Genomic DNA, 26,350 nt, shown 5'->3' with positions numbered 1-26,350 from the left:
TAGATTCATGGTTGAATCTTAGATGATCAGCCTTAATGGTTCTATTATTCTACTTGAAAGTAATTTTCTCTAAGTAATTTAAGATCTTATTACATGGAATTGCTTTCTATGTGTTATACAAACTTTGTTGTGAACAACTTACCTATTGCCTATAAATGAAATTACCAAAATCTTTTAAAATATCTTCAGTCCAAAATGAAATAGGCAGTGGAGTAGGAATCCTACAATGAAATGTCTCTCTCATTTGGATGAATTCCTCCTGCAGCTGAGGAACACAGCTCTCTAGCACAGTGGGATCAGTATGGTCTTAATGAACAGCTGATGGGGCCAAGACATGGGAGAGTGACAGGCAGAACAGGTAAAATTTTCCTTAGGTACTGCCTTTTAGTGAATAGACAGCTGCACTATTTGGGAAAATCTTATTTAGCTGAGATAGAGTCAATTCCAGAGTACGTAGAAACTGACGAGCAGATGTGTTTGTAGAAGAGGTGGAAATGAAGGGCTTGGTAAACACCAGAGCTCCCAGTGCTGGATGTTATATCTGACCTGCACCAATGCTTGCAAGAGGGGGAACTTCATACATGCGCATACACAACCCATGGGACAAAAACGCAGTAACAGTGTGATTTCCACTTTGATTCTAGCTATTAGAGTTCAGTGAAAACAAAAAGGAGAGATTTAATAGCTCATACAGCTTCTGCGGGAACTTCAGATAATCACACAGACCTCAACAGGAATTAAGAAAGAATTTCCCATGCATTTTAAGGAAGTGGAATATTCCATGTGGATTCACACAGGAAGGTGATTTACCAGTGTGAAGAACTGAGTCCATTTCTCATTTTGAAAGGTGATATTGATAGTGTTTTTGTGATATAATTTGCTAATAGATCACCAGACAGCAAAAAATGCAAAATTGTGGTTTTTTTCCTAGTAAATCTTAAAGACTATCTGCTAGAAGATGACAATGATGTGTGGAAGAAGATAAAGGTAAAATTTATTCACATATATTAATTATAAAAAAAACCACTCTTTAATTTCTGGCGAGGGAATCTTTAAAAGACCCTTTCAAACCAGGAAAAATTATGTGCAGACATTTTTTAAAATAAATTCCTCAATCCATCATGTATCAATAAAAAGTCTTGTATTTAAATTTTTAACCTAATTCTTCATATTCACTTTCCCATCATAGCTACATATCACATGTGTTTCTCAAATGATGATTTTATATATATTTATGCCATTTCCATAACATTAAATACAAGTTATTAATTATATTTGCTGTCTAACACTGTTCTGATTCTCATTTATATAGTCAACACCCACCAATTTCAGATGAAAATTATCTATCATCACCTTCATATTTCACCTAACACAGTGTAAATCCATACCTTCATTGCTATTGTTTTATTCCCTGCTTCTGATCTGAACTCTGACAAAGCCTCTGACCACGCTTATTTGTTTCTTTCTCATGGTATGACTTCTTTCCTGGGTCAAAAACATGCTCATAGATAACTTGTTCAGTGGCTTATTTTGTCAAATACAGTCAGTAACTGCATCCAGCAATTATTTCACCAAAGACTTACAAGTGTCCCTTCCCATGTCAAATGCTACCCCTAGCACGCTGTTGTTTGAAGACGAGATAATGAGAGAGCATTTTTCAAAATGGTTTACTCATTAACAATTCTGTGATTACATTTTTAGTCTCTCTCCTAGTATGAGCTGCCTTACTTTGGTCTTTCAACTGAAATCTTCTTGAAATAGGACTGTTACTGAAATCAAACACTGTACTTGCAGCAATTTAAAAAATAAGAATAATGGTGATATTGGTAGCCTGCTGTATTTTTGCTTTAGTTCTCATCGAGATTGGACATGATTACACTTCACTTAACATATCTTAAGTAGTGACAACATTATTTATATTACTGAAGCACTCAAAAGCCACAGACTGGGACCACAACCTCATTGTGCAAGATCCTGTACAAACAGGGCAGAAGAATTACCCATACACCAGAAGGAATGTAACCAGCATAAAGCAACATTCCTCATTTACACTGATGTGGGAGTACAAGGAAAATGATCATTTGCGTCTTATAAGTAACATTCTAATTACTCTGGGAACACTGGGATCTTGACTGATATCAAATGTTTTTGGATACCCCAGAAAAAGAGTACAGTACTGGAAGCACTTGGAGCAGTCAACGAGAAAGCTTTGCTGATGTATGTGGGCATGAGCCTCATGAGGAAACGTGTGAAGGATTCCAGCCTCCTGTGTTTTGGCTTTTCTCACAATTGTGAGAAAAGTATAAGTATTTTTCTGAAGCATCTAGGCTCTCATAATCCTGAACATTACAAAATATTGAATATTTTTGATCTAGAATATTTTGGTGTTTTTTCTTCATTAACTTTTTAATCTTTTAATTTGTAGTGAAGCATGAACTGCTGTTATTTTTCTCATTTCCCCATTTCCACTTTCCTTCTAAAGAGGATCATCCATTTCCAAAATATTCAGCCCCTTCAGCCTGCTGCTGCTCCAGGGGTTAATATGCCCTTTCTCTTTTTCTGCTTTCATATATAAAAGAATGATGAGAATCACTGACAACTCTGGAGCTTTTGAAGAACTTTTTAATGCAATTTATGTTCTTCACGGACTATACTGAAATGCATTTATCTTGGAGGAATGAGATATTTTCTAAAGTTCTATCACTGTCATAAAGATTACATTTGTAAAAAAATTGTGAACTGTCCAAATATATAGTACAGCTCATAAAAATATGCATTCAAGATTTAACTATTTCATGAATGGCATCACTGCTACATATACACATTAGTAGCTACTGCTGGGTATCTTGTTACAGACCACAAGACCAAATCATGTTTTTTGTCAGTGCATGCTTGCATGCTGAATTTGTTGCCAGATTAGAGTGTGAAATGCCAGTTGTTTCTTTACAGTCCTTCACAGGATTATGCAGCAATGTAACATACTCATTGTAGTGCAGTTATTGAAGGTAATACTAATAGTCAAAAGAAGCTTAACAGGAAAAGGGCATTTCTCAACAATGTTATCACTGTGACTTAACAAAAAATGATTTAAAACTTAAACCGTGTTTGTATGTGCTTACAGTAATATCAATCAATGACAAAACACAGTACCTAAAGCATACAAGGTATGTTAACTGGAAGGAATCTTTTGCCTGTGTTGCGATTAACCCCACCTACTCCATTTGCAAGAGATTAAGGAAGTTTAGAATTAGAAGGCACGTGTGTTACGGAAGGAAACCCAAAAAAGCATTTTTGCAGGCAGGCAGGGCTGAAGCGCTGCCGTGGAGTTCGTGTGTCCCATCCCAGCTTCCTCTCCGCCCCAGCGGCAGCCTGGGCAGGAGCAGCGGGAGATCTGAGCGGGCTCACGTTCTGCAGGGCCCTGCAGCAGAACCACTGATGACCCCCAGTGATTAAGGGTCAACAAACTTTAGCCTGAAGCAACTGTTCTATGAACTTTGGCACATTCTGAGTTGGCTCCTGCTGGTTTGTTGCCTTTGGCCCTTATCTTGCAGTTTAGCAAGGATTGTGAAATTCTGAATAAGGTTACAAGACATATTGGTTCTGTCTCAGTGACTCAAGGTCCTGCTCTTCAAAAGTTCTGGGTCTTCAAAATTCCTTTGGCAAATAATCTCATCTATCAGCTAAACATTTTCCAATAGGTGTGTCAAAGGACCCCTCAGAAAAAAAAAAGGAAAAAAAAAAAGGGAAAAAAAGAATATTCTGCATAAATATATAAAAAAGAGGTATAAATATCATGTGGGACTGGGAAACATTATCAGAGATTCTCTGTGGTAGCACTTTGGAAAAACTGCCTGCATTATACTTATGCACACAATTCAGTCCATGACTAAAAAAACTATGTTTTGAATTCAGTACTGTGTGTTAGGTTCAGATGGATTAAGGGAACAAATACTTCAGAAAAGTGCAAATACCTTTGGGACATGAAAAGAAAAAGAGCAAAAGAGCAACGTTCTTTTTGGAAGTTTGACTCCCAAACATTTATGTTGCTTACAGAAGAGAAATTTTTAGCATAAAGTTAACTAGACTTCTGAAAATTTTGTTATGTTTTCAAGGCAGACCTTAGGCTCTTGGAAGAAATTATAAATTCTTCCTTATTAAAAGTGCAAGGAAGAGAACATATAAATCCCCAAATTCCTTTATTTCTTGGCAATATTTTCACAATATTTGACAATCACATGTCTTCCTGAAGCACAGAATGGCTTCTAGGTAGATAGGTTCTTTGAATTAGGGGGAAAAAAAAGTCTATATTTTCCTTTATAGAATTCATGTGCTTAGATTATTTTCCCCGCAATTTCTGTATTTCCAAGACATTATCCACAGGATGTGCTAAACTACGTGAGAAACCTGTTAAGGATTTTTTTCCTTTCCTAAGAATAGAGGTTTTAAAAAACCCTGAAATCCCAAAGCACATTGAACCATCACTCAGTACTGGCAACAGCAAAACTAGATCTTTCTTGAATTGCTTTTGTATTGGCAAAGCAGCAAAAGTAGACAAATTGCATGTGACTATGTAACAAATCTCTTCAATGAGCCAACACTGTTCTGTTTTAATGGTTTGAAAGCTGCATATAGAATTGGCTCTATCACTTTCTGTTATGTTTTTTTCTATCTGCCTTAAAGCTATCACCCCATGGGTTCTCCAATCAGATACTGAATTGGTGAATTGAATAGCAGAAATTTCAGAATTTTAAATAGTAACTATTTTAAATATAAAATTTTGCTATATGAAAGTTCAATTAGTCTTCCAAGGACACCTATCTCAGTCAATCTTTTGAGGTGTTTTGAAACTCATCACATTTCAAAGGAACTGTATATTTAATCCCACATCATCTTGCATTTTCTCATTGATACTAGTAAACTGTGGGTTTAGGGCTATAGCATTGCACTTAAAATATGCTGGACTGAGAGTGATGGCTTTGTAAAGAAAGTGCATTCTGCAGGACCACACACTAATGAGAGATTAATTCCATCATCTACTCCACTCCCTTCTATGAAACTAAACCCTTCTTCAGTTTCACATTGTAGTCTTCAGACTCAATGGCATATAATTCCTCACTAGATGTCTCCGATGCGCAGTTTTGTGTCACCTCTCAAACTACTGTGGGAGAATAAGCTTCCCAGTCCAGTGCCATTCACATACAGACAATATTGTCTTCTCAGAGTGGGAATCCAAAACTTCAGAATAACTTTGGGAGGTCAAAGGATCTCCCATCTTTCCATTTCAAGCAGTACCATGCTTGCCTTTCTGTATCCCTCATGGCAATTCTTCGCTATTATTTTCTATGTAATATGTGGAGCATTATTTCAAATACAGTAATCATATTTCACCATTTTTTGGGTGGTAGGATACAGGGACTATCAAGTACATGCTGTCTGGATTTTACTTCTCTTTTAAACCAGGGATAGTACAAAAATGTCATAAAGACAGTGAGAGAAGGTAAATAGAACAAATTTTCAGAGCACAAACTACGTATTATACAAAATAAAACTTTGCTAATCTCTGTGTAACATATAAAGGTTCTTCAGTTAGTTTGAAGAAAATAAAAAAGTGGCAACATACTGGAATGTACAGTTTCTATTTATAGAAAGCTCCACTAACTAGAAGCCCATGCCATTCAATTAACAATTTACAACACCTTCATTGTACAGTGCAGTGCAGAAAGTGGAAGGTTGTTTCATTTCTGTATTTCCAGATGCGTGTCATTTCCAACCCCATATTTAATAGTGTGTAACTGCCTGAAGGGGAGAGATCAGAATGTGTGGCATGTCTCACTGAGAGGAATTTTGTGCATTAAAAAACCCCAAACCATGCTCTTTCAACTATTAAACAGAGAGCTAACCAAATTCCTTGCTTCCACCCTGGCTTTGAAGTAAAAAAAAAAGAAAAAGAAAAAAGAAAAAGGAAAAGAAAAAGGAAAGACAAGAGAAGAGAGAAGGAAAAGAAAGAGGGAAAGCAAGCAAGCAAGAAGTGAGAAATGGAAGGGAGTGAGAGAGATACAGGAAGAAGCAGAGCTCAGGAGGAAGAAAATTCCTTATAAGAGAGGTATATGTAAAGGACAAAAAGAAAAGGTTTTCCATGATGTCATTCACAGCATGTCTGTGTCTGGAAAAGTACTTGAAAAGGCAGACATGGATTTATTCAATTTCAGTAATGCAAACTATTCATGCCACGTTTTCAAACCATGTTCCAGAAGTAAAGAATACTGTATACAAGGCATAAAAGATAATTATTTATTCAGTGCCAACAAACTGATTTGATCAAGCTGAGCTGACACTTTAGGAATTGTCATTTCCTCTTTACTTTTCAGAATCCATTTTTTTTTCCCCAGTTTCCTCCTGGTTTACAATCTGTTCCCTTCCCCCACCCTGCTTCGTGCTTTTTTCTTCTCTCATCTATCACCCCCTTAAAGAAGCTGATGCAAGGTTTTTATGTGAGTGCTTCTACTTTCCTGAGCTCTCCATCTACTGGCAGAAAGATTAAACTGTTGTCACTGTTTTTTCTACGCAAATTCTGTCTTCATTCCCTCCTTCTGTGCTCCTTTATTTGTCTTGGACTCAAGCCTGAAATTCTTTCTTAGATAAAACACAGGAAATTCTCACAAAAGACATATTTACATATTACATTGTTTCTTTCCCCTTTAATACAGCTTTCCTTTCTTGAGGTTTTGCATATTCTCTCTTCAGCTAAATACACATTATTCCCCTCCCCCTCTCCTCCCCCCAAATCACACTTAAAATAACCTCAACTGCAAGCAGAGATGTGAATTTATGGAGTCTGAATTCAATACTAGCAAGACTGACAGTGTAAACAATTATTAGTGATGTACTTGTGTCCCAGGGGCACTGGTCTTCAGTCCATGGCTGGGAAAACATCAAATCCCCATCTTTGCACTAAGTGCCAATATTCTACCTGCTTCAATTCACAGTAGACTTGTTGTCCAGCTGTAAATTAGAGGAGAAGAAATTCAGATGTTTACAGAAATGAGCAAGACTGTGGCTGCTCATTCCACAACCATTCCAGTGATCATATTGGGAGTGATCTAGTGAAAGACAGCCATGGAATATGCAGGGGGCAAAATGTACTTTGGAGCAGGGTGGGTACAATTTGGTGTATGTAGCTACAACGACTTTAGGCAAGATGCAGAGCCAGAGTAAAAGTCAGAAAGGTGGAAAATGCAAAGAAAATAAAAAGAATACAGGAGAAAAATGAAAAAAAAAAAAAAAAAGAAGAAAGAGAATAAAGGAAGTAGGCAGAAGAAAGAAAGAAGAAGAAGGAAGAAACCAAAAAGAAAAAGGGAAATAAAAACCAAAAAGAAGAAACAGGAAAAAAGACAATTTAATGATTCAGGAGCATAGTTAAGTTAAAGTAAACAATAATTTAAAAATAATTCTGTTCTTTCCTGTTTTTATATATACAACTATGCCAAAAGTGATTTAAATTTCATAACATCTCAACATAGGCCAAAATCCCATCAAGCACCAAACTTTTGGATAATAATAATAAAGTATTACTCAAAAACAGTTTTACAGTAACACTATCTTATAATAAATAGAAAAAATCCTATCTTGTCAAGATAACTTTTTAAATATTAGTTTAAATAGTCATTAATGATTATCACTTCAGAGATTAGCGCAGCAGATACTCAAAGCAGTAGGTTTCTCAGTAATTTTTTGGCAGCTCAGATATGATTGCCTGCTGTCATTGTGTATCTCACCTGCTTTGCTTGGCAGTACTGCATGGGACAGCTGGGTGGTTTGAACCCCCTCCTCAAATAACACAAATGAGGAGACAGAAAGGAACTGCATCACTGAACCTAAGCATTATCATCCAAATTAACTCCTGAAGTGACATTTTTTTTTCCATCTTCAAAACACTCTGATCTTTCTGTTCTCCTGAATTGCTGAGGGATAAGGTAAAGGCTCTCAGTCACAAGATGGTCATACATCCATGCTGTTTAGTTTGACCTCTTCTCTCCCAGTGATCTAAGTCCTTGGAAATGTAATAAGTACTCACAGAGCCTGATAGAGATACAATGGATTTCTTCACAGAGCAACCCAAAATTAAAACTAAAGGTGTCCTTGGCAAATTATGAGGTAACAAATAATTCAGCTTCTAACAGCAGTTTGTCCCAGCTCAAAGTCCTGTGCAACACTGTTGGGCTGTATAAAGTTGCAGCCTTTTGTCACCTACTGGTCTGTTGGCCAAAAGTTCATGTTTTTTCATAGCTTTAAAGCCCTTTATCCCCAGTTCTCACTAAATTTGTAACCTAGCTTCTGCAACAAGTCTCCAAGTTCTCTTGCTTTCCATCCCTTCATACTGTCCAGCAAGGGGGCTTACTGACCCTTTCTGAAAGCCTGCTCCAGGTGATTTTGAAGGTATCTTGAGTTATCACTGAGCAGGATAGAAACAGTCACAAATGTATGCATGCATCTTTTTCTATGATGTTTATTAAAGGCTTTCACGCAGAACATTTTTTTTCTCATTTTGGCACAGATTTTCAATGCTGATTTGGGGAATTACATCATTAAAATCCTTATGCTAGTCTGCATGTGGTATAATTAATCTCTCATCATATCCTCCAATTCTACCTCTTTTAAAGAGGTAGAATTCTAAAAAAGTGAGATGTACAGATGTAATAACTGATGCAATATATCTCAGTACAATTTTAGCAGGAAATTTCAGATTCCTTCTTTTCAACAGTTTCCCAGAAATGTTTGGCATTTATTACTTGCTGTGAAAGGCACTATCAGGCATGGAAGAGAGAAGGCATATGTCGCTAGGAGAACTTATGTTGAGATAAAACTCAGTGCAAGAGAAACAGCTTCCATGTAAGAGAAATAGCCCAGTAAGGGCTTCCATGTACAGCTGTCAGTGGTTCAGAGCATGTCTGTGGCTGTGTTGGATTCATGTAGGGTACTTTCCACTCCCCAGACCTGCAGCAGACTAGAGGATGTGTACAAAACCATGGAAATCCCAATGAAAGACTCTGATTCTTGAGTAAAAGGCAAATCGCAAATCCTGCTTTAGGACTTCATTTCATGACTGACAGTAAGCCTGTGATGATAACGTGCACCATCTGTTGTTTTGATGGGTTATAAACTTTTTCCCAGAAAAATGCCTAAGTAAGTTTTGAGATCAATTTACTTTTAAATTCCAAAATATCAGTGATGTTCACAGATTTAATCCTTGAAAAAGATTGTCCCTTGTTTTTAAGAAGCAGTGATTACTTGCTGTGTACCTCACCTTTCCAATAACCATCTCCTGCAGTGATCATTTTTACAAGTGTTGGGTGATAGTAAAAATAATGTAATTCCATACAGATGTATACATCTCTGCATTGTAGCAATTTAAACAACAACAAAAAATTATTATTAAAATTTTTCAGTGCTTAGTGGATTTTGGTTTTCTTCAGAGAAATAAGTTCTTAATGCCACTGACATTAAACAGCGATTTACATAAGTTGCAGCAATTTTGCACTCACAGCCTTCTAATTGAAAATGGTTTAAGAATTTTGCCCATCTTTCCACATGCATTCAACAAGAATGCCATACTCCATCTCAGAATTGAAATTCTTCAATGCAGAAATGCACTATATAGATTACATACTGACAGGGAAAATTTACAAAGTATTTTTACAAAAAACCCTAGTGATATAAATGTCGTGTATGCTTTTCTTGGCAGGTGCTGAAAAAGAGTTAAAATTTCATACTGACATACAGTTAAACATATTTAAGCAACTTCAGGAAAAAAAGGGAAACTTGGTAGGTATTCAACTCAATCCACATGGAAGAGCACAGAAGACAGACTTGAACTAAACTTATCAGGCATTAAAATTGGACAACAAATGGGAACATTTCATGTAGAGTCTGGCATTCAGAATGTATTGTCATGAAAAGTAAAGCCCAGCAAACTCAAAAATTTAGGGGTGACCAGCTTCATATGAGAGTTGTTTAACATAAAAAAACCCATGATATCCTGATATTCTATCAAACCTTGCATATCTAGAGAAATGAAGCTTTCTACTGTCGATTTCAGAAGAGGAAAAGGTTTACTGATGAAGAATAATCTTTAAATTTATTTTCAAGTGCAAATACACCTAAGTTTATACGCAGCACAGTTTTCCTTTCTTCCTTTTCAGGTGTATATCTAAAGTAGGAGGCTGAATCCCTGTCCTCAACAATGCTAGTCTGCAAAATCAGACTGTGTGTGATAAAACAGAGTATTCAACATAGTGCTGATGCAGGCCCATCTAAAATTTGCTATTCACTTTGCTTTGAAAGTTCTTTAGGCTCTTTGTCTTAAACCAAGGGAATATCACTGTCCACCCACTGTTAACATCACCCTAATATTTAAGCTCAACCTTTAACGTAATGGTTAGAAATAGCTTTTAGAAAAAATAATTTTCACCTGGAAGATTCTATTAAATGAGACAGTTTAGGCATATCCACAAACCACTGGAAGGAGACAAGGCTGCCAGCAGACTTATCTGTGTGTCATCATGAGAAACATCTATTTGCTGGAAAGAGGCACAAATAACTAAACAGGTTATTTTATCTATGCGTAGATAAAAAAAACTTTTTCCCCACTTGCAAATTGATTTCTGCATATTTCTTTACTTTTTCAATATAAACATTGCTTTGGGAACAACTTCTAAGTCAATAAGTGACTTAGAAATTTTCACTTACAGTTTTTTATTCAGTCAAAGCATTTTGTTATCAAAGTTGCAATATGTAATTTCTAAACATAAAATAAAAATAGACTAGGGTAACTAATTTTCATCATTAAACCTTTTAACTGCAGCATAATGCCCTAATTCTGCAAAAACATATCTACCTATGTCCAAGTGCTTGATGTCCCCCGTGCAGTGCCCCTCATCTAAAAGAGCAAAACACCAGGTGGCAGCAGACAGTGAAAAAAATATATTTTACATTTCTAAGAGCACAATTAGCGATGTTACAGCTGAAGAAGCCATAAACTTTTTCTTTGGTTTATAGAAAATGATTATCAAAACCAACCAGATGGAGACAGTGCTGAAGATAGTGTCAGCAACTCTACAAAAGGCAGAAAACATGAGAAAAAAACCCCAGTATATAAGCATAGCTGCTGTAAACAAGTTGCAAGAAGAGACAGAAATGTAAATGTACAACTTGACATCTTAGCAAGTCTCAGAAGTCTTCATGGCACTTCAGAAGCTGGGTGTTTATTTAGATTACCAATACTTTGTTGGGTTGAACTTGGAACTGAGAGCAGATAGGGTAATACATGTATTTCCTGGGTCATGCTGTGCCTGTATAACATTGCAAACCTTCCATTGCATTGTGAATTTACACTGGTCACTCAGGATTCAACGGCCAAAAAACCCAACAGCCCCCCGCCCCAAAAAAAGGGCTCACCTTTAAGATTTACAGTCCTTAAAAGACTCCACAGAACAAAATGATCTGTCATTTCATTTGTGATAAAATAAGTACACTTAGGATTATCATAGGAAGAGATACTTAAAACAGAATACAGATATTGTTAGAATTCAAATGAAATTGTGATTGTGGGAAAAGTTAATTTCATAATTCCCTTAAATTGGTTGTCTAAAACACTTTCTTTTAAACATAGATATGAAAGACAATACTAAATTAATCAACTTGATCAGGCAGAGTTTCCTCATCTTGTATGCATAAAAATAATCAATTTTTAAAGAAAAAGTATTTGAATTAATGTTGCACAGTAAAGATCTTTCTCCCTGATGCTTACCAGATTAACTTTCAGTTAATTCAGTTTGCCTGAATGAGTAAAATAAGAATTCAAGGAATGCTATAATGGCAGCAAAATTTAGAAAAGCTACATGAGGACTTTGAATGATACTTTTATGTTATATTTTCTATTTATCAGAGACCAAAATCTACCATTTTCAAATTGCCTGACCCACTGCTAAAGATTTGTCAGCAGAATGCACTGACATACTCTGTATGTTTGCATACCTCATAGTTCGCTGAATTTACTGCATAACCTAATGCAGTAGGAAATGTAAACATTTCAAACTCTTGGAATAATTTGATAATTCTCTGTCATTAATATTTAATTTTAAATCAAGGCTTCCTTCTACTTACAATAAGTTTTAGCTTCTTTCATAATTAAAAATAAGTTTAGTTAAGTAGTAAGAAACTTAAACTCTTTCTTAATCTACAAGTCCCAAAATTATTTTTCACAAAATGATTTGGCTTACTTTAAAAGGCTCAAATTTAAAAAAAAAACATTATTATGAATCAAAAGCACATTTGGTTAAATTATTTTAGTGTATATAAATTAAAAGTTTGCAAATCTGTCATCTAGATAATACAAGTTTTTGTCTCAGTCCAGTAACAAGATTTGTGAAAGTGGACTCCTGAGCTCATCCAAGGCTTCAGGGATACCAGCAGCTATGCCTGAAGCCCATTCCAGTGCTCAGCCAGACTAGGTAATTTTATACTTGCAGACATAACTGATCTCTTAAATCACTTTGAGAATTGAATGCATCTTAAATGAGTCATTATAGCTAATCTGAAAAACAATCTGTTCCTAGGTACCAGCTACTCTGGTGATAATAGATGCCTGATTACCTTTGTACAGTGTGATTAAGGTTAACTTGGACACTGTTGAAGCAGGAGGGATAAGACTGCCAAGACAAGGAGTAGAAAGTAATCATGGCTGGTTTTTTTTCACCTGAACAGAAAATAAACAGGCTTTGCAGAGCAGATGTTCAAGGACAAGATTTTGGCCACAACTTTTAGGCCATAGTTGCTGTTGTCCTTTAGCCAATTTTTTGTACAGAGGAAGTAAAAAAAAAAAGAAGGAGAATGATAATTGATTCTAGTTTTCCTTGACTGATTAACTTTTAACTGGGCATTGGAGAAGGATATGGTAACTTGCTTTTAGTCATTAAAGCACATTCTAAGTAATGTAGTCCCATATTGTTTCTAAAATAATAAAACCATATTTAAAAAGAAATAATTTCTGGTCTTTCTGGTTAAGAATATTTTAATTGTCCTAATGTATAGCATTGGTTTGTACAAGGCAATGGCATGTAGAATATCAACATTCCTTTCTCTCCAAATTCAGACAAGACACTCTCTTTTTCCAGTGTTTCTCATGGCCACTGAGGCAAAAGACTGTTGATTTCTTATTTTTTTTAGCCCGATTTCAACTCTCATGTGATTAGTGCTAGCCAAGTGTATATCCTTAATGCTAATATGCAAAAATCTTTGTTTTGGAGACTGATTAATAATACCCCCAGAACATAAAGATGTGCTAATTATAACAGCATGAATTTTTTTTTTTTTACTTTGTAAATGTAAGTAACATAAGGATGCCAAAACCATTTCTTACTTTCCCATCCTAAATGATGTCGGAAATGTATCTGTTCAGTCACATGAATCCTTATTTTCCCAAAGACTGTCCATATAAGCACCTTTCCAAACATGTACAATTTGTGGCTCAAACACCCTGTTGGTCACATGAAGCTATTTCACCCTGACCATGAGATATAACAGTGGCATCCTAAATTTAGGATGGAGGTTATTCAGCTGTATGCTTTTCATAAGCCCAAAATACCTTCTGCATATCAAAGGCCTTCATGCTGCACTCTGCAGAATCATAGAGAAGCCTTTCCACAATGCTCTGTGGAGAACCCTGTTTTTTCTTGTCATGCCTGTGTTCAGTAAGGAGTTTTCTGTGTGTGTGAGCATGCAGGTGTGTGCTTGCACATATGGATATGTACTGTACACAGGCATTCGCACTGACAAGAATGGGTCTGACTATCCAGAAGTGAACATTCACAAAATGTTAAACAACTTGTGCATGGAAATATATAGACATAACCTCAATTTTATTTAAAATAATAGTTACTATTATTTTCATAGAATATTCTAATTGACACTATATTTTAAATGCAATTCTTGTTTAACATTTTATAAAATCTTCTCATGAAAATTTAAAATATCCTGCTTTCCATAAACCAAGGAGCGAATAATTTCTACTAGGACTATCAAACCAAATTATGCTTATGGATATCCCAACACATTGTCACACTGTTTGAAATACTTTGGTTTAAATCCTTATAAAACTGAATGAACATGAGTGGGCATGGTTTGCCTGTGCACAAATTTTCTGTACACAAATTTTCTAACAATGAACTATATCCTGTGCAGTTAAAATCTTTTACAAGTTCTTTATCAGGAACTAGATCCAAATTCACATCTCCCTGCCCTGCCTTGGTATTCCCACTACCCAGGTCTGCATATGATGTGGTGTTTAACTTTACAGCCTGACTTTGAAGCAGTCAACTGTTTGCTATAGTTTGTTTAAAAATACCACAAATCATTCCATAGTATAACTAATCACCCTTGCACTCCTGTTTACATACTATTAATAAACACTACAAAAGAAGTTGTCCTTGGAGACCAAGCATCTGGAATCCTTGGAGATCAGCACTAACAAACTCCAAAAAGGGAGCAAAATCTTTGGAACAGTCCATTACTGTTAAAAAGTAGCTCACTGAGTTTCAGGTGCAGAATAATTTTTTCCTATAGCTAGTCTGGCAAAATAATCCCCAAATGAAATTCAAATCAAAATTAGAAAAACAAAAACAAAACAAAAAAATTCCCCAAACCCCAAAAACTACAGTTTCCTTTATAGACAGAACACCACATTGTGGATTTTCAGGCGAGATCACTACATGGATTGCTACAGGGTAGGAGGAGTTGCCACTGCAAAACTTTAGAAGACAGTTGTGTTTGAAGAAAATTTAACTTCACTTATAAAAACTTATAAAATTATATAATAAAGTAACATTTGCATATATATTCAGCATGATATATTAATCACAGCAAAAGTCAGAAAAATACTTGCTGAAGCTGAATTAACACATAATATTAGCTCCCAGGAAGTGACCCACACTTCTGGGTGGGTGTCAAGTTCCCCAAATACTAGCAGAGAAACCAAAATTCAAAAGGGACATTTAATACCTTAAAAAGTGAAAAAATTTCTGTGTGCTTCTCAGGGTCTGGTAAAATGGGATATCACCTTCCAGAATAACATATGTACTTATTTGAGAATTTGTGCTGCTATGTATGCAGTGACAGAGTGCAGAGCTCTCTATTTGCTATCGTTATGCACTGATGATAAATTACAAGTGAATTTATTTTTGTACAAGTGAACAATCCCAAATGTAAATGTTTATTAGAACTTCTGTTAGCCACAATCAAAGACATTAGTTAACTTGCTATTATTGTAGTGCAAGTGGCAGGTGGCTTCTATTTTACTTTTTATAGACCTGTTCTAAACATATATTTATGCTCGCTACACTTTTTATTTTAATATTTTATCTTAGATTTTCTGCTGGTCTGGTAACCAGAAACATTTCAATAAGTGAACAGATGGAGTAGGAGTAATGCTAAGACATTTTAGTGTAGGCAAAACTTAAAAGTCTAGATTTCTGTGCTTCTTGAGGCAGTGGAAACAGCAAGTTCAAGAGGGAACCAATAGTGCATCAGGAGTTTCTAGGACATCTGAGCATTTCTGCACATGTTGGTGGCTGAAACACCATGAAGAAGAATTCTTCAAAGGATAGAAAACAGCAAAAGAAAGAACCATGCTTCTCATAGTTCTGTGTATCTATGAATGAATATAGAAGGAGGTTCCGTGCCATATCTGGGCTCTCAGACCAGCCTTTATCCTCACCACCTAGAACGCACTGGGACCAGCAGAAAAGTGTCTGCTGGCTCAGAGGTTCCCCTTTGTTCTAGGAAAGCATCCGAAACCACTCACCAAATTTTGCCTTAGAATGACATTCTCAGATCAGTAGTGTAGTAGATACCTTCAAGAGGACCAGGATGACTGGGTTTGGACATCATAAGTCAGCAACAATTTTTCTCTGGCAGCATCCTTCATGAGATTTATGAAATGTTCTCAGTGATACCACTTCAGAAAAACTTACCTTCCTAAATAGCATAGCTCCCTTAAATTATTTTCTTATATAAAAACACAGCTTATTGTAATCATCAGCTGTTAGTAGTGTGTTTTTAAATTTGAAGCATCTAGTATAGTTTGCCACTAAAATGGCCCTTTGAGACCCCTTCCATTTTTTTCCTCAGTGTAACACATAGTCTGTTGGACAATCCAGGTAATGAATAGTATATTTTTTTTCACTTGCAATCTGGAATAATGTGAGAGGTTTAAAAAAAATATAACCTTTGTACTCACCCCAGCCTTTGGTTTAGCTCCAGAGCTGGCTACTGAAGAGGGAGATGCCAGGTCAGGAGCATGGAGATTAGAAGACAAGTTGGTTTGCGAGTGATTTACTGAAGCAACATCCACTCCACTTTCAGAACCAGATTCAACATCCTGTAGAAAAATTTTGCAAGTCTCTTTAGTAAATGTGAATGTGAAATTGAATCTTATTTTGCTAAATAATGGAAATATTTAGGCAAGCTCACTTAAATACAAATGCTTGCTGTCTTTTTCAATGTGGCAATTTGCATTAGCTGCTGTTCTGAAATTATAAATCACTACTAACATCAAAGCCAAATGGTAGAATGCAAGGTAGGAAAAATCAGTTGAGGGATGCGGAAGTTTAACATTTTTCTCTGATATTCAGTATTTCCTGTGTGCTCCCACCTTCTGTCTCTGCAGCACTGCAAGCTAGTGAACATCTGTAAGCCATTACGCAGATGAAATGACTTCACCCTCCAGCAGTTTATACAATTCAGAGGTACAGCTCCTCAGCTTTTTTGAATCACCAGACACTTATCAGCCAAGTACCATCTCTGGTTAAAATGCCCTTACTTTTAATGACACTGATTACATTCCTCTTTCTGAGAATAAAAAGAAGATATACAGTATATTTTATTGTAGAGGAAGTAAAAATTTAGCACATGCTTGATTTACTGCCTAGGGTGAGGGCAAGGGATTTTACTGTTTGCAGATAAATTGTGACACTGGCTATGTGTAGAACCAGCCATATACTGTCAGGATTATTAGATGAGGTGCAGCCTGCATGAATACAGCTACACAGGATGCAAAAAAATCTCCTGAACTCTTAATTCCAGAAAACTCCTTGCAGACGAAGCCTCAGTTTCCTTATGCCAGGTTCCTAGAATATATGAAAAATGGGGCATTCATCTTAGGGGTTCTGCTCCTCATCTGAAAAGATACAGCACCCTTTGATTCATTAGTTCCAGTAAAGTCTCTGGTCTGCCAAGCCAAAGCTGCCATTTAGACAGGTGCCTATATGCCATGTACATGAGTGTGTGGTGTTCTGAAAAGCATTAGAAGTAAGGAACAAAGCTGGACTCTTGGTAGGACCATGTATTTGAGTCAGATATTTCCTGCCAGTGAGTCATCTGCAATGTGAAGCACTGGGAAATGCAGCAGAGCCATGGACCAGCCTCTGCAGTCAGTTTGGCTACAGCTGCTCTCAAAACTTTCCAGTTAGCAGAGCTATGCTGCCATGGTGCAGAACCGTGATCTCTGCCGCATTACCCAGGTTTTTACATCATATTCAAATGACTTCTTACTATAAAATAAATATGAGCCTGAACTCAATACCTATATATACTGAAAACCAGATATTTTGATCTTCTGGTCCTCAACTATCAAAGGTTCAAAAATTCCTAGGAAATCACTGTCCATTGAGAGCATATATTCCATGTTTGATGCAAGATGTCCTTCTGCAGAGTTGCTTTGCAGCATGGGAACAGGTACCACCTCTGATTATCAGGCAGGGTTATTCATACACATTGCCTCTGCTCCCTTTATTGCTGTAACAAATTAGCTGGAGTGCTGGCATGGATTGGTGAGATATAGAGAACAGATGCCAACGCTGTATTTCAGGTTTCCTGTGCCATCAGTGTGTTTAAGGAGATACTGTGAGAGCATTGATATTCAGGGGGAAAATGTTTAACGATGGAAAGTGAAATTATGTGATTTCCTCTAAAAATGCCATATTATATAATTTTCAGCTGATCAAACCCAGTGAAATACAACTTTTTTTACCTACAGGCCACTCACTTAGCAATAATCAAGCCTGGCTTTCAAAGGAAAATCTCCTTGTTATTTAAAAGAAAATATCACTAACCAAAAAAAAAAGATACAAATGCTAGTCTAGAGATCTTGGGGCAGTGTTTCTCAGGTTTCTTGAACTGAAAAACAGCTGCAGCACATGTGGGTGAAATTAACAAGAAGCTTGCACAAGAATACCTTGGATCAGCCATTTCATGTTCTTCAGAGTTACATTTGTAAACATTTTACAGAAAAAAAAGAGAATGCATCAGTCATTTTTGTGAGCTGTCCCATCACCTTTTGAATTATTCTCAGCAAAGAATGATCCTTTTAAGTGAATAAAAAAACCCCTACATTAAATAATTCAAGTTCTGCCCAGAATCTAACTTTGAATGACTAAGGACATTTTGCCTTCCCCTAGCAGAAAAACAAGACCTGTAGCTCAGACTTATTTTGAGTTCTATGTAATGTCAAATGGCACATACTCATGTTCCGAGACTGGGGTGACCCTGAACCTGTGCTGGCTCTCCATTTACAGCAGGTGATAATTAGAGAGCCAGACATTTTCTGAATCTTGTTGATCTCTCTTTGTTTTATCTGTGAGTTCTGAAGCTCTCATTTATGAGAGGATGCCAAAAGGAAATAATGGATGGCGGTATTATTGTCTTCAAAACATGTACATACACAAAAAAAAAATTACAAGTAAAATTCTTTACAAAAAGAACTTTAGTTCTAAACTAAGGAGATGAAAACTGTGAGGACTGAAAGAAAAAGGTGAAACAAAATAATAATAATAATAATAATAATAAATTACAGGTATATGCCTCCGTTTGTATGTCGGGGTGCTGGATGGGGAAGAGCCTGCACTGAGAGCATTTTCAATATCCTGGTCAAGCTGGTCCAGTTTCATAATTAACAGCACCATTGAATCCAGTCGTGAACGATCCCGATCTTCTGTTATTTCCTATGGAACAGAAGATACAACTGTTAAATCTGAAATGGTACTAGCTGGAGAGAATAACCTTAAATTATGAAAACTCTGTTTCTTTATTTACCAGGAAAGTACATTAAATAATAGCAGAAATAATTAAAAAAAAGAATGCTTTTTGTTGCCATCTTACTGAGTATTGATGGAATGTACTGCTGAAAGCATATTTTATATTAATATTTAATATACATCCATTATAGCAATTAAATTTTTTAACAACACAATTGTTTGGAATAAATGCATCATTACCTGGATACACATACTTTCAAAACAGCTATGGATTCTAAACACTCCTCAAAATATTCACCCCAGATTATTTAACTTGATTCATACAAGTACATATCTTCTTCATCATACAAGTACAAATGATGAAGATTAATCTGAGATGGAGGCATCCTCCTTTTCCCTTTTATATAGAGACTTAACACAAATTTAGATAAGTAAGCCTGCCTCAAAATTTAGGGCTGTGAAAACCCCCACTAGTTCCTGTATGGATTTTCATAATTTGAATTTAGAAAATACAAAGTTCCACTAACTCACTGGAAATAATATTTTTTAAATCCTTCTCAAGATGTTACAATTGCACCATTGTGCCCAAGTGTCCGAATTAGCCTTTTATTTTATAGTCACTAAACTGTTTTTCAGGCTATACAGACACTTCTCTTGGTAGGATTCATTAGCAGGATTTTTGTAGCCTGCTTCAAAGGCATTGCAAAACATGAATTAGATGACTCCTGCTAGAATTAAAGGATATGTGTAGATAAAATAGTCATATAAACCACAGTCTACATGATCTTTAGATGAAGACAGATGTGATGGTTACATAACCAAATCTTAGAAAAGTAGAGTACAAATCTGTCCCTCCATACAGAGCTATAAACAGTGTGCAATGCAAAGGGTTTCTAAAAAAGCTGCTGAATTTGCAGTATCCTCTGATGACTTTGAACTGAGTTTGGAGTGATGGTGAGAGAATATCACCTCAAAATACCTCAGAAATCACTAAAATGGGTTAAGTTTCATTTTCTTCCAAATTGAAAACACAATGTCCCAAATGATTGATTTCCACTGCATAGATCTTCATTTAAACTGATGTTAAATTGATACCTGAGGTTTACAAATGTCAGAACAGTTATTTCATCTAATCTGCATGTGTACAGAAAGCCCAGTGGAGCAGTTGAGTGTCTGCTAAGAGAGTAGACATGATCTTGTTTGCGACAGGGGCCATGTTCTCCAGGCTGAGCAAGACTGTCACCAGTTTACACGTCCAGAGGATGCCAGAGCTGTTACTAAACTAGCTTCCTACACAGTCCCCTCACCGTGTTTTTATTTCTATTGGTTTTGCTTAGAAGTACACCACTGTAAAGGCTAATCAACCTAATATTGACACTGGACTTAAAAACCAGAAATTCATTGCCATGCCACAACAAAAGAAGTGGTGGTATCTGGGTGGGGTTTTAAAGTTTGCTGGTTTTTTGGTTGGTTTTGGTTTTGTTTTTTTCTCAGGCTAGAGAGATATGAGGTATTGCACTCAAAGACAAAAAAAAAAAAAATTCTGGAATTTTTCCCTAGCAAATTGTTTGATTCATCCTGCCAAAATAGCATTAACTTGCTTTGTATGCAGCAGATTGAGAATGCTGGAGAAGAATCTGCTGAAATGAAGAGGTGGCAAAATGTTGCTCAGAGTGATACTCAGGCTTGCCATAACGTGCTGGCTTTGCAGGGAAACATTGTTTTCAGAAAACAATAATATTATCATTATGGAATTTAGCTATTCTGTTTAGAAGTCCTAACTTCGTGGTTCTCACTGATGTTCACATCAACGTAAGAAATTTAACATTTTCACTATAGTTTCTGCTTTTACAACTTACTAAACACCTGTTTTGCTGGGGCACTATCAGTTTGTATAGATGCAAGTCTAGGCATTACACAAAAAAATTAACATATAAAATAAAAAAAACTAATCCTGAGTTGCAAATTCATCACAACATATAGAAGAAACATTATTATAAGATTAATTTATGTTTAGACAGTTTTAGCCTTGATATTCTCCAATGAATTTCCAAGAGTTTTATAACCTTTCTATCTTTTTTGTATCTCCCTTTTGTGTATATTCTGAGATTTTATTACTGATGTGTGATATGATCTATAGCCAGCAAGGTATTAGCAATTAATTTGTTTTATTTTGAAAACACAGTGATTCCTTTGCTTCCAGTTTTTTCCCATTATTTCCCACTGGTAGCTGTGTACCGTCCAAATTAGAATGCAAAAATATAAATTACATGTATAGAATTATACAGAAATCCTACCTTTACCATTATGAAGTGAAAACTTGGCCATTAGAAGATGTCTGGTCAAATGAAGCCCTTACAACCTTAATTTCTGCCTTAAGGCATTTGCATAGGGCAATTCAGGCATGCAGAAAAAATATAAACAGTAGGTCAAACTTGATATGTTATTTGTCTGGAGATTTTATTTTTAACATGTCTCCACACAAGGAGGAAATAGTTTAGGTCATGAACTCGAAAAAACAATATTTCTTTTAATCGGTATCCTCACTGGTGTGATAAAGAAGCTAATTAAATTTGAATATATCCATATGCTTAGAACAGAAAACATTGTAACTCTTCCTAGAATGAAGGATGCTTGAATTATTTGAATTATTGCCTAAATTATAAAACCCCTAATGTTTTTACAAGGAGGAAAACAGTCTACAACTCCTGTTGCTATCATCAGCAAACAATGTTAATAGAATCAAAATATTTTTGAGAACATGCCTGCAAATGAGATTTAGCCAGATTTTTTAGCTTTCGTGAATTTGGAGCTCATATCATTATTGACAAGAATAACACTACATTTTCCCACTATGTACTCCCATATCTTCAAGTGCTTGTGTGTCTTTGTGCTACCAAGTTGTGAGAAGACCTGGAAATTTCTGAAAATAATATTCTCTACACGTTATAATTTTTATTTTGAACACTTGATGAATAAAAACCCCTGTATGAAGGCAGCATTAATCAGAGTATCTCTAGAAAGAACTTACCCCCTCCTTTTTATTTATGGTTTCACGAATTTCATACCTGTACTAGCAATACATTACAATTACTTTAACCAACTCAAACATAAGAAACCAATTAAAGGCTATGACCCTAAATTTGGATTTAATATATCCATTCTGTTTTATCCAGGCATGGAAAAATGGAACTGGATGTATTTCGCTTCCTTGCTGTATTAAACCCTGTATTTCTCCAAGTGTGTTTTTGCCTTTTCCCTCTAGCTACTGTTTTACATCACACACACAGTCCCTTCTGCAGTCCCTTTCCCCACATACCTCTTTTGGCTGAGTAGAGCTGAAGCAAAGGACACCTTTTCAAAAGGGTGTAGACTGTTAAGGTGTAAAACCTATTTTAATTTTCATAGCAAAAATTTTGTACAGAAAAAACTGGTACTCAAAAGCTAAGATTGTGCTCTCTCTTATTACCCTCAGGGGGATTGAGTCACTCCCCCTGCCCTGGAGGTTCTCCCTTTGAAAACATCTGCTGATATCCAGACTGAGCAGACCCTCCCAGTGCCAGTGCAGTCCTCAATGGTTAAGGAGGGGAGAGAATACCCCACTCTAAACATTCCCCTGTTAGGGCCATCAGGGCACCACCTCCTTCCTGACACTCTTGTGTCAAGATTCATGATTGCTTTGAAAAGGAAAACTTGGATTTTAGAGGAAAGATTTTTTACACAATTGACAAGGCGAGCTGGAGTACCCACAAAAGAAAGAGATCATTTATGGAAAGAGCTGGCTGAGTTTTGCTTAGTATTCTTGGTCTGCAGCCAGCTGGACTGAGTTAAAATCTTATATTAATGCTATATATTTCAGATGGCATTACATTACTCATTCTTGTCTTTCCCTGCTAAAAAAAAATCTTTTCTGAAAAAAGAGAATTTTCTTATATATCACCGATTTATTACTATAAAGGTTTTCATGGGAAGAAACAAATGAAGAATGCAAAATATGCAGTTTTGAAATTAGTCTGATGATTTTTTACTAGCAGATATGCAAATAAGTTGTAATTTTCATCCTTCTACATTGTGAACTGTAGAGTTCACAAACTTTGAAAAAGACCCAAGAATTTTATCTTTCTCTAAATTTTATGCTATATTGTACCATATATCTGCCCATGACAGGGGATTTGGATCTTGAGGATCTTAAAGATCCCTTCCAACACAAACCACTCTATAATTCTACAATTAGAGTCCTATTCATTATGAAGGGATTGTAGGCAGAGAATATTAAAACCCAAGGTCAAGCATTCTGTTCATTTTTTATTTGAGATACAAGCCTAGACACCAGAAAAATCACAGTAAGATTACTATCATGAATAATATTTGAGCTAATAGATAGAACAGGCTGAAAATGGAACCAATAATGTAAGCCTACACCTGTGTACACACCACAGGTGAGGAGTCACGCTCATATATTCCTGCAGGTCTTCATCTACACATTCACAATTGCTGTTGAGAGAATAGCTTGTCTTCTCAAAAAGCTTCTCTTCTCATTTTCCTTACAAGAACTTTAGATCACTGATCAGTTTTTCCAAATATAAAGTGTTCAACAGCACTAGTATACATGTGCTTTTTCACTTCTGCTAAACACAAAAATAAGTGATGTTCGTAAAACTGAAGTCTTCAGAGGACCTTGATTTCTATGTAAGGTCCTAATTTTGATTTTCACTACTGTATCCTCAGAAAAAAGTAAAAACCACAACCATATTAGAAAACCAATCTCTGAATAATATGTTGTCTCAACAAAACCAATGCCTTTTCTACTTCTAGGCAAAAAATATGTCTCCTTCTGTAAAGCAGAGGGCTTGCAGGGATAGTGCTGCCCTCTTGGAATAAGAATAAAATGTGCTGAAAAATGACAGAGAACAAAAAATCCAAATATACCCAACTGGTAAATTATAGGAACAAGGAGATTTCAGCACCAGAAGTGAGGTGCAGCATCTCAATTTGTCTAACTTTTTCTAAAGACTTTCAAACTCATGTGCTCTTTCTTCACAGATACTGTCTCCTAAACTTAACCCGATTTCCATTGTAAAAACTTGACATCTTTCACATTCAAAGCCAATTTAATCCAAACAAAAAGCTTTCCTTTGTAGTAATTTCCTTGCTACAGCTGCTTTTTTTGCCTAAACACATACTCAACCCTAGACTATTTACTAATTTTAGGCTTTTTTTTAGTATTCTAGTTTTCCAAGTTTCATGTCAGCTGAGTAAACTGTCTAGCAGAGATGTTGTTTTAATAATGAAATTTAGCAGTTCGCTATTGATGAAATGGAAAATCACTCAAAAACCTTGGTGCAGAACAATCTGAGGAATCATTGTTGCACAGCTGTGTTAACTCAGCAGGGATGGCATAGCAGTGACTCCTGAAGTGGCTGTTCTTGAAACAGAACAGCTCTGTATTAAACTAAGTCAATCAGGATCACTTTCTAACTAATGCTCTATTACCACAGGTAGTTATTAATGGAAAACACAGATCAGACTGCCATTACTACACTAGAATTACACCAATTTTCCCGTAATATTAATGTAAATAAGTAGTGGCACTAGTTCCAGTAACTAAGAGTAGCTAAAACAAATGCAAAATTAACCAACTCAAAATGGCAGATCTTGTCCAATGTAGAAGATAATTATCTTACACTTCCACTATAATTTCATAAAGTATAAACGATGTATGAAATCCTGCTGTCTTTGGACTTACACTTGATTACAGTAGCCAGTCTGATGACATCCAGCTCCCAGCAGGCATCCCTGACTTAGCAGCATACAAGGATTATGACTACAGAAATTTGCCAAAATCAAATTCCATAGAGACACAGAGCACAATATGAATGTATACATAGCACAAATTTCTGTTCACTGGGTGGAAAAAAGTATCAGTAAACATAATGTGATTAATCATGCTCATTCCAGCATAAACAAATTCAGTTACTTTTGAGCTTTACTCTTCTTGATATTTTCTAAATTAGCATTGTAATTATTCTAAAATCAGCTTTTATGACTATAATTTAATGATTATGACTTACAAAGTAAGCAAAAATCATATCTTTACCTTTATTGGACCCTATTTCTGTTTGCTGTGAGTGGAAAGACTTCTCCTTTGTGGAGAATATTTTAACAGTAATCTGAAAACTAATTATTAGATTGGAGAAATACTGTAATTAAATAGAAATGTGATGTGAATGTGAGTGATAGATAACTGATACATTTTTTTACTATTGAAAAAATACCTTTAGATCTAGAAATTTTGTGCAAAAATCAGCAAGAAAATACTTCAGTGGTCTTGTTTCTTTTCTATTGTACTATACTATACTATACTATACTATACTATACTATACTATACTATATATTATACCATACTATATATTCGAATACTATACTATAAATCAAAGATCAAAATGAGGAAAAATAGAGATCATTCTATTAATCAGCAATTAAATCACCATCAGTGACATGAAACTTAGCTTTAATACAGGTTTGTTGGCATGTGTTACACATACAACAATAAGTGAATGTCTTTGTGTACTTATACTTTGTATGTCTTTATAATTTAGTGCATTTCAAACATGGAAGTGAGGAATGGTTTACAAGTGGAAAGCAAACAAAATAGTTTCTGTTTGGCACTGCACTGAACAAGTGCAAAGGGAGCAGAGGAAGAAGAACGAATACAAAGCCTAGTTTGTCCTCCAGTTTACCAGTGAAAACACAGAATCTAGGAAATGCTTGGTACCTATGTAAAGTCTGTTAGTAACACTCTACCTTGCAAAACCTGAAGACAGAGCAAGACTAGTACTGAGCAGCCTCTTAAAACAATTGCAACTCTTTCCACCATTGCAATGGACTTTGAATCAGGCCTAGTACAGACACGAGTATTAAATCTCTGCACATTCTAAATAGCTGAGAAATAGGAGTTGTTGTCCTAAATGACTTTCATGCTACCCTAGTAAATGAAGAGTTTTGAGAATACGGGTTGCACCATCAACTCAGTCTTTTTAGATAAGATATCTTTTCATTCATATGATTGTGACATCAATAAATGAAAAAACAGTCTATTAAAACATATTACACAATGCCCCTGCTAATCATACCTTAACAATTTGTATATTATTCATGTGTGGGAGTGAGTGGGGGTGAGGTGATAGTGAAGATTCACCACGGAGTGTTTCAAGTCCAGTTAATGCATTACAGAAAATTTCCTTTATCCACCTCTCTTTGTCCTA

The 26,350-nt window shown here is 35.8% G+C and overlaps 1 protein-coding gene across 3 annotated transcripts in view; it reads right to left on the bottom strand.

The window, feature by feature from the left end:
* DLC1 (DLC1 Rho GTPase activating protein) overlaps nt 1-26,350 on the bottom strand; it is a 216,539-nt gene that overhangs the window by 144,595 nt on the left and 45,594 nt on the right. For all 3 annotated transcript variants that reach the window (XM_059844764.1, XM_059844765.1, XM_059844769.1), the window contains 2 exons: nt 18,903-19,052; nt 16,292-16,432 (listed from right to left, as the gene is read on the bottom strand). In XM_059844764.1, coding sequence (XP_059700747.1) covers nt 16,292-16,432; nt 18,903-19,052 — 291 coding nt within the window. The remainder of the gene's footprint in view (nt 1-16,291; nt 16,433-18,902; nt 19,053-26,350) is intronic.

This window comes from Haemorhous mexicanus, chromosome 4, assembly GCF_027477595.1.
Source record: "Haemorhous mexicanus isolate bHaeMex1 chromosome 4, bHaeMex1.pri, whole genome shotgun sequence".
NCBI lineage: Eukaryota > Metazoa > Chordata > Aves > Passeriformes > Fringillidae > Haemorhous > Haemorhous mexicanus.
This window is presented reverse-complemented; position numbering and strand designations above follow the sequence as displayed.